At 39.6% G+C, this 9,497-nt stretch overlaps 2 protein-coding genes across 3 annotated transcripts; one reads left to right on the top strand and one right to left on the bottom strand.

Moving 5' to 3' along the window:
- Positions 1-512: 512 nt before the first annotated feature.
- On the top strand, positions 513-2,037 carry LOC116161460. The gene is made up of 4 exons (XM_031474806.1): positions 513-1,136; positions 1,182-1,422; positions 1,477-1,736; positions 1,783-2,037. The coding sequence occupies exons 1-4, from the start codon at positions 1,067-1,069 to the stop codon at positions 1,935-1,937; spliced, it is 726 nt and encodes a 241-aa protein (XP_031330666.1). The 5' UTR covers positions 513-1,066; the 3' UTR covers positions 1,938-2,037.
- A 2,997-nt stretch (positions 2,038-5,034) lies between these two features.
- Positions 5,035-6,087, bottom strand: LOC116161459. 2 transcript variants are annotated; one of them, XM_031474805.1, is made up of 4 exons: positions 5,852-6,087; positions 5,567-5,807; positions 5,258-5,517; positions 5,035-5,211 (listed from the first exon to the last, which is right to left on the bottom strand). In XM_031474805.1, the coding sequence occupies exons 1-4, from the start codon at positions 5,874-5,876 to the stop codon at positions 5,057-5,059; spliced, it is 681 nt and encodes a 226-aa protein (XP_031330665.1). In that variant the 5' UTR covers positions 5,877-6,087; the 3' UTR covers positions 5,035-5,056. The 2 variants fall into 2 exon arrangements, 1 of the variants encoding a protein (XP_031330665.1); XR_004143397.1 differs by having other exon boundaries at positions 5,258-5,807; positions 5,856-5,918.
- Positions 6,088-9,497: the final 3,410 nt, after the last annotated feature.

Here is a 9,497-nt window from a genome sequence, read left to right as displayed (position 1 = left end):
ATTTTTTTTTTATAAATGCGTTGTAGTTCAGATTTATTGGTAGGGTTCATTTCGTAATTCATTACTTATTCTACCACTAGAGGTCACGCAAAGTATCTTTCTGTACTTCAATAATATTGATCGATTTCCTTTGCCTTTATCTATCGCTCGCGCCAATGTAAAAGAACTAGAGAGCTTCTGTTGTTCACTTGTAAAGTATGGCGCAATTGGCCGTCGTGATATTTCTGTGAATGTGATTGGGCAAGTCTCTTATTAATATCGAATATTAGTATTTGTTCTTCTCTTTTCTTCTTGATCCTACTTTTTTTTCCACGATCATTGCGAATTTTCTTTTGCCTTTATCGTCATTTGAATTATTATTTTTTTAATGTTAATTACGATTTTTTTAGTATTCGAGTTACCCGATTTGTGTCAAACGTTAATTTTGGTTTCGCAAATTTTGTAAATACCGCTCTCTTTTTGTTTTTGTATCTGTATCTGATTGCAGATTTTACTGCAATAGCACCCTTTTGAGCTCAGTAAGGTGTTCTAACATAAAATATTACTTTAGTCGATTCTCCGTGAGGTGACATTTGTGTATGTGTTACGAGCCCTTGTGTGCAAAACGTATACAGGGTGTCGTCAAAGAATTGTGTGGTAGAAATAAAAAAAATGACATTAATTTTTATTATTTACAGAATGTAGCGCTAATGGTATGTTAAGCCATGTTACATTGTGTTACAGATGTTACATTACGGTACGTTAATGTGATTTTATATTAGTTTACAGCTTTTCATGCAAATATGATGAATAAGCGTGGAAATGTTAGTTTGATTTAACAGATAAGCGCGAAGTGTTCACATGTGTAACAGTTTATTCATCAACATCAATAAAGGTGTCTTACTAACGCTATACTTACATTTACTGAAGGCCGTTTTTAATGACCGTATTGACAATATGTGGGAATTTGGGCAATGACATAAATTTGTTGTTTAATAATCTAATTTTCACACGAAGGGCTTACGCAAATTTCGTTTCCGAAATTGGTAAATAAATAGCGTGTTACCTACGTGTTTAGACCATATTTATGAACATGTGCGTCTTAATTGTTTTACTTGGTACTGCGTTGTTCGCCACCATTGAACCAGCTCAATTACGTAAGTGCGTTAATTACCTTTCGAAGAATTAAATTGCCATTCTAGCAAGCTACATTCCAAGGTGTTACCAGAACGACCGGAACATAAACGAGTGCTTCATAAGTGCCGCCAACAGTCTAAACGAGAACGTCAGAAGTGGGATACCGGAACTCGGTTTGCGTCCGTTAGACCCGTTCGTTGCTCCCGACCTCAACATAACACTCGAATCCCCCATCACTGATCTGTTTGTCGCTACGCAACGATTTACCTTTCACCGGTTTTACAATTACCGATTTACTTCTGCGGAGTAAGTAGCGAAACGGCAGGCGCGTACAAGTACCTACTCCAAACGTTCTTCCAGCATTCGACCGAAAGATGGCGCGGTAAGTGGCAGTGTAACCTTCCCCGATTTAGGTGCATCGGTAGACTACATACTCCAGGGACATCTCATTAATCTTCCAATAGGCGGAGCTGGCGTTGCAAAATTTAAGTTTGCAGCCATCAATTGCGATTTTCTAATCGACAATTGGCTCGAGAAAGCGACTTGTGGCGAAATCAAGTTGGAATTAACGTGCAAAATCGAAGACGTAGAGATGAACTTTACCGGATTAAGTAACGAAGGTAGAGCCGTTTTTCTTCCTATCAATTTGTTAAAGAAAATTTACAGAGATGATGAATAGACTTTTGAATCTGAGCTCCAAGCTGGTCGCATCGGAAGTTTCCCCTGCGTACTCAAACATTTTTAAGGCACTTTTGGGGCCGTTCCTGAAACGCTTGTGCAAAAAATATCCGCTGGGCGAATTATTTCCGCCGTCTTCCTAGTGTGACTATTAATAAAATGTCTGCAATTGTAGTAAATGTTAGGTACGTGATATTTCTTACGGTATTTTAATAAATAAAATGAAAAGTTGCGGGAGTGTAACAGGTGGTCACTTTGCCGTTTCAAAAATTTGGTTTTGAATTTGTATTTTGTTAAACAGGCAAATTTACACATATACCGCTTCGTAGGGAACGTGAACGAAAGTATGTATGGCGATAAGAAGTGATAACAAGCAACATGTGGGGGTAAACGAGTGTGATGCGTATCAGCTACCATATGTACCACCACACTAGGATTGCCATTGGTGGCGGCTAATGCCTCAAACTTGAGTGACGTCATTGAACAACGCCTTGTGCGATAAGTAAAATTTTATATACAACGACTAAGAATTTAAAGATATAATCGCTTTATTAACCCGCACCAAAACTTAATTAATTAATGGGCAATATCAACATGGCGGAAAATCGGTCACTATTCCTGTGCATAATCACACCTTTGCTTTTATTAATATATTCAATCAATCACATGCGGGCGTATTTATTCGCGTTTAAACAAACCAGACCATCAGATTTTGAAACATTCTAATTACTGAGCTAGCCGTGGGTCAAATAATTGTCACAGTCAAACTTTTGCCAGTGCCATAGAAGTTCAATTTTATTTTATGCAAGTCTTGTACACTTTTGCCAGTTTGATGAATTTTCGTACAATTCAAAGTTTCAAAGTTATCGAAACACCTGAGGTTTCTGAAGCTCACATTTGGTTTCCCTATTAAAAAAAATGGAGGCGGCAGAAGCTTCTCGAAACTTTCTTAAGCTCCTGAAGTTGATAAAGTTCCTTGAAAGTTTTTGGAATCTGAGTAGTCTGAAATAACTGAAGAACTTGGAGCAAATTAACTGATCCGATGTGAACAATCTTACAGTAGGATGAAGAGGGAAATAGGGTAGGCGACGAAGAGAAAAATGGAGAAACAACATTGGTGTAGCAGGAGCGAATCTGAACCAAGGAACGTGACCAAGGCTTTGAAGGGGCGCGAAGAAGTGCCGAAGAGGGTTCGAAGGGTATGAAGAAAGCTGAAAAGAAGAGCCGAAGGAGGTGTTCAACAACCCTCAAGAAGGTTCGAAGATAACTGGCAAAAGCTCAAAGTAAGAGATAGGAAGGTTTGAAGATAGCACGCAAAGGATTCGAACAATCTATGAAAAAGGCTTAAAAGGGTAGTCAAGGAAAGGCGCGTGAACAAAGCTCTAAAGAGAAGAGCAGAAAAGGCCGAAACGGAAGTTCAGGCATGTAAACTCAAAACTGGTCTGAAGAAATAGGTGTCAAGAGGGCTCGAAGGAGGAGCGAGGAACGTGGGGAGGAGGTAAAAGGAGTCCAAAGCAGCGTGAGGACCAATTGAAAGAAACATGATGCTCTTTCAAAAGAGGAAAATAGACCCAAAAGACGCGTAGACCAAGCATGGATCGAACAGCGAGAAGGCTTTGAAGGATGCTTTTGAAGAAACCGTGAAGATGGCTCTAAGGAGAAGTGGAAGGTGTGCGAAGGAGGACTGAAAAGGTTGTAAAGCAGTTCTGAAGAAGACTCGAAAGCGTGAAAAAGACTTAGGAAACATAAAGAAGGCTCAAAAGGATTCGAAGAAAAGGCTCGATGAAGGAGTGAAGGGTGTGCGATGTAGGTGTGAAGAAAGACAGAAGAAAACGTGATGAAGACTGTTTTCTAGAAGTTAACAATGTGATGATCTTTGAAATTGAAACAATGTAAAATTCAAAGGTTGCTTGCCGTTCAAAGCCCCATTTTGTGGTGTTATATTTCATTTTCGGGGTAAATGACTCTTTTTCATGGTGAAGTTTAGTGAAAACGGTTTGTCGAAGGGACAGGGGCGAAGGGTGAGTATGTGATGTGAATTTAGTAGTGAGCTAAGTGAGTGGATAAGTCTTCTTGACAGTGAGGAAGCAATTGCAATTGAAGAACCAAGGAATTGTGTGTACAATTCTGACTTTGAACTTGACCATGACCCACTTCCCCAGATCACCGCAAGGTGGCGAGTGGACTGGTACAGGTAAAGTATGCGAGAAAAAAGAAGGGAGACAAAAAAAGACTCGAAGGGAGTGTGAAGAAAAGAATGTTTGAAAGTAGCACGAATAAGAATTGAAGGCGGCATAAAAACGGTTCAAGGACTGAAAAGTAAAGGGAAAAATCGAAAAGGGTTGAAACGGAAGTAAACTCAAAACTGGCCTGAAGAAGACTTGAATAAGGCGCGAGTGGCACGAAGGTGAAGGGGGTTTGAAGAAGTGTGCATGAAAAAGAAAAAGTTTCAAAGTTCGCTCGCCCAAAGGTTGATCGCCGTTCAAAGCTCAGAGGTTGGTCGACGTTCAAAGTCCAAAGTTTGCTCGCCGCTCAATGTTCAAAAGTTGTTCAAAGTCCAAAGTTTGCTCGCCGCCCGAAGTTCAAAGGTTGGTCGACGTTCAAAGTCCAAAGTTTGCTTGCCGCCCGAAATTCAAAGGTTGGTCCCCGTTCCTAGTGCAAAGGTTGGTTGCCGTTCAAAACTTCATTTTGTGGTGTTTCGAGATCAATGACTTCTTTTTTGTGGTATTATATTTCACTTTCAAGGTCAACAAACGTCAATTATTTTTTGTGATGCCATTTTTATTTTTTAGATTGTAAATTTAACCTTCCCTCGAATCCCCAAATACTTCACCGTAACTTACCGGGGTTGACTTAACTTCGCTTACGGTTTAAAGCGTATGTCTTGACGGTTATCAACTCATATAACGATGAATACAAAAGAAAAATGTTCCTGTAACCGATAACAATCACGCCGTATCCACGACTTACCGGCGCCTTAAGTTTTTAAACGCATTGAAAAGATCAGGAAACGAATCGCGTTTAAAATACGCGGAATTTGTGATAATTCAAGGGTTCCGTATCGGTTTTTCCGCTGGGCAACCGATTAGATAGGAATAGAAGTTCGTTGTTGAACCCCTGCGGGTGGAGACGTCCGTTACGTTGGGGATGTATTGGATTTTCTACTCTGCAAAAGAGGTGGGGGAGACACGTATCGCTCGCCCTGCTAAAAAAAATTCCTTTTTTAGTAAGACAAAAGTGTGTTTTCAATATATTTATTGCATTAGGAAGACGGAGGAAACAAATCCTTGAATTGATATTTTCTGCACAACCTTCGAAGGAACACCTTCAAAAGTACCTCGAAAACGCTTGAATATCCGGGCGAAATTTCCGATGCGACCAACTTAGAACTCAGATTTAAAAGACTGTTCATCGCTTCTAAAAATTATCTTCCAGAAAAAGCAAGAGGATAGTAGCAAGTTACCTCCGTTTTCCAATCCTGTAATGTTCACTTTGAGATCTTCGACTTTGCAGTCCACTTTCAATTTGATTTCGTTACAATTTCTAGCCTTGGGCCAATCGCTGATAATGAAATCACAAACGGCGTTCTCGTTTTCCACGTCGACGTAGCCGCGTCCATTGAATTGAAGATTTATTACGTGTCCCTGAACGGCGTAATCTGACGTTATAGCTAAATCGGGAAAGATAACATTGCCAGCAATCGCGCCATCTTGCGGTCGGACACTGGAAGCATATTTATCTTACGTGTAACGTCCTCTGCTTACCGTCTTACTCTGCCGATTTAAAGCGGTAGTTGTACAGTCGGTGTAAAGCAAAACCTTTTAGGGAGGCATAGAAATCGGTGATTGGCGATTCGACTGTTACGTTGAATTCGGGGGACACGAACGGGTCCAATAGACGTAAACCGATTTCCGGTATCCCACTTCTGACGTATTGGTTTAGGCTGTTTGCTGCGTTTATAAAACACTCGTTTATGTTCTGATCATCCTGGTAACATCTTGGAAAGTAGCTCGCTGGAATAATCCAATGGCATCAGAAAATTAATGCAGTGATGTACCTACGCAGTTCAGCGGATTTGGCATAACCAAAAAAGGTAGTGCTCAGTAAAATAGCAATGATGTTCATTTTCAACACTTGCAAAATCGTGTCATTCCATTTATATACCAATTTCGCACAAACAAAATTTGCATAACACGACATATGAAAATGCAATTATTTTCAATGAATAGGCACTTACAGCAATGAAATATTGTGATTTTTTATCAACATTGCGTTGTTTCCCACATTGTAAGATAATAGAAACAACGACCTTACCTTGTAGGGAGATGTTTTTCGTAGGAGTTGACAATAAAACAACTCTTCTCACATTTCTGTGATCCTGATACAATAATTTATGAAAAAATGGTTTGTGATAGGACACTATAAAACATTCTCATGCGTCACACAATAACCTATAGAAGAGGAATTTGGTATTAGAGCAGTACACAATGTGAGAAGGTGCTTGTAAGCAGGTTCTACACCTTCTCGCGTTTCTGTGATCCTGATATAATAATTTCCAAGAAAAGTGGCGTGCGTTAGGAGACTATAGAACACTCTCATGGGTCACTCAATAATCTACAGAAGATGCATGAACAGCATACAACGCGAGAAGGTGTCTGTAGGCACCTTCTCGCATTTCTGTGATCCTGATACAATAATTTCTGAAAAAATGGTTTGTGATAGGAGACTATAAAACATTCTCGAACGTCACACAATAACTTATAGAAGATGAATTTGGTATTAGAACAGTACACAATGTGAGAAGGTGCTTGTAAGCTGGTTCTACACCTTCTCGTGTTTCTGTGTTCCTGATATAATAATTTCCAAGGAAAGTGGCGTGTGTTAGGAGACTTAGGACGCTCTCATGGGTCACTCAATAATCTACAGAAGATGAATGAACAGCATACAAAGCGAGAAGGTGTCTGTAGGCACCTTCTCGCATTTCTGTGATCCTGATACAATAATTTCTGAAAAAATGGTTTGTGATAGGAGACTATAAAACATTCTCGTGCGTCACACAATAACCTATAGAAGAGGAATTTGGTATTAGAGCAGTACACAATGTGAGAAGGTGCTTGTAAGCAGGTTCTACACCTTCTCGCGTTTCTGTGATCCTGATATAATAATTTCCAAGAAAAGTGGCGTGCGTTAGGAGACTATAGAACACTCTCATGGGTCACTCAATAATCTACAGAAGATGCATGAACAGCATACAACGCGAGAAGGTGTCTGTAGGCACCTTCTCGCATTTCTGTGATCCTGATACAATAATTTCTGAAAAAATGGTTTGTGATAGGAAACTATAAAACATTCTCGTACGTCACACAATAACTTATAGAAGATGAATTTGGTATTAGAACAGTACACAATGTGAGAAGGTGCTTGTAAGCTGGTTCTACACCTTCTCGTGTTTCTGTGTTCCTGATATAATAATTTCCAAGGAAAGTGGCGTGTGTTAGGAGACTTAGGACGCTCTCATGGGTCACTCAATAATCTACAGAAGATGAATGAACAGCATACAAAGCGAGAAGGTGTCTGTAGGCACCTTCTCGCATTTCTGTGATCCTGATACAATAATTTCTGAAAAAATGGTTTGTGATAGGAGACTATAAAACATTCTCATGCGTCACACAATAACCTATAGAAGAGGAATTTGGTATTAGAGCAGTACACAATGTGAGAAGGTGCTTGTAAGCAGGTTCTACACCTTCTCGCGTTTCTGTGATCCTGATATAATAATTTCCAAGAAAAGTGGCGTGCGTTAGGAGACTATAGAACACTCTCATGGGTCACTCAATAATCTACAGAAGATGCATGAACAGCATACAACGCGAGAAGGTGTCTGTAGGCACCTTCTCGCATTTCTGTGATCCTGATACAATAATTTCTGAAAAAATGGTTTGTGATAGGAAACTATAAAACATTCTCGTACGTCACACAATAACTTATAGAAGATGAATTTGGTATTAGAACAGTACACAATGTGTGAAGGTGCTTGTAAGCTGGTTCTACACCTTCTCGTGTTTCTGTGTTCCTGATATAATAATTTCCAAGGAAAGTGGCGTGTGTTAGGAGACTTAGGACGCTCTCATGGGTCACTCAATAATCTACAGAAGATGAATGAACAGCATACAAAGCGAGAAGGTGTCTGTAGGCACCTTCTCGCAGTTCTGTGATCCTGATACAATAATTTCTGAAAAAATGGTTTGTGATAGGAAACTATAAAACATTCTCGTGCGTCACACAATAACTTATAGAAGAGGAATTTGGTATTAGAGCAGTACACAATGTGAGAAGGTGCTTGTAAGCAGATTCCAAACCTTCTCGCGTTTCTGTGATCCTGATACAATAATTTCTGCAAAAATGGTTTGTAATAGGAGACTATAAAACATTCGCATGCGTCACACAATAACCTATAGAAGAGGAATTTGGTATTAGAGCAGTACACAATGTGAGAAGGTGCTTGTAAGCAGGTTCTACACCTTCTCGCGTTTCTGTGATCCTGATATAATAATTTCCAAGAAAAGTGGCGTGCGTTAGGAGACTATAGAACACTCTCATGGGTCACTCAATAATCTACAGAAGATGAATGAACAGCATACAACGCGAGAAGGTGTCTGTAGGCACCTTCTCGCATTTCTGTGATCCTGATACAATAATTTCTGGAAAGAATGGTTTGTGATAGTAGACTATAAAGCATTCTCCTGCGTCACACAATAACCATAGTAGAGGAATTGGATTTTAGAACAGTACCAAATGTGAGAAGGTGCTAGTAAGCAGGTTCTACATCTTTTCGAGTTTCTGTGATCCTGATATAATAATTTCCAAGAAAAGTGGCGTGTGTTAGGAGACTATAGAACACTATTATCGGTCACTCAATAATCTACAGAAGATGGATGAACAGCATACAACGCGAGAAGGTGTCTGTAGGCACCTTCTCGCATTTCTGTGATCCTGATACAATAATTTCTGGAAAGAATGGTTTGTGATAGTAGACTATAAAGCATTCTCCTGCGTCACACAATAACCATAGTAGAGGAATTGGATTTTAGAACAGTACCAAATGTGAGAAGGTGCTAGTAAGCAGGTTCTACATCTTTTCGAGTTTCTGTGATCCTGATATAATAATTTCCAAGAAAAGTGGCGTGTGTTAGGAGACTATAGAACACTATTATCGGTCACTCAATAATCTACAGAAGATGGATGAACAGCATACAACGCGAGAAGGTGTCTGTAGGCACCTTCTCGCATTTCTGTGATCCTGATACAATAATTTCTGAAAAAATGGTTTGTGATAGGAGACTATAAAACATTCTCGTGCGTCACACAATAACCTATAGAAGAGGAATTTGGTATTAGAGCAGTACACAATGTGAGAAGGTGCTTGTAAGCAGGTTCTACACCTTCTCGCGTTTCTGTGATCCTGATATAATAATTTCCAAGAAAAGTGGCGTGCGTTAGGAGACTATAGAACACTCTCATGGGTCACTCAATAATCTACAGAAGATGAATGAACAGCATACAACGCGAGAAGGTGTCTGTAGGCCCCTTCTCGCATTTCTGTGATCCTGATACAATAATTTCTGAAAAAATCGTTTGTGATAGTAGACTATAAAGCATTCTCCTGCGTCACACAATAACCACAGTAGAGGAATTGGATATTA

Source organism: Photinus pyralis, unplaced genomic scaffold (assembly GCF_008802855.1).
Source record: "Photinus pyralis isolate 1611_PpyrPB1 unplaced genomic scaffold, Ppyr1.3 Ppyr1.4_LG10, whole genome shotgun sequence".
Lineage (NCBI taxonomy): Eukaryota > Metazoa > Arthropoda > Insecta > Coleoptera > Lampyridae > Photinus > Photinus pyralis.
This window is presented reverse-complemented; position numbering and strand designations above follow the sequence as displayed.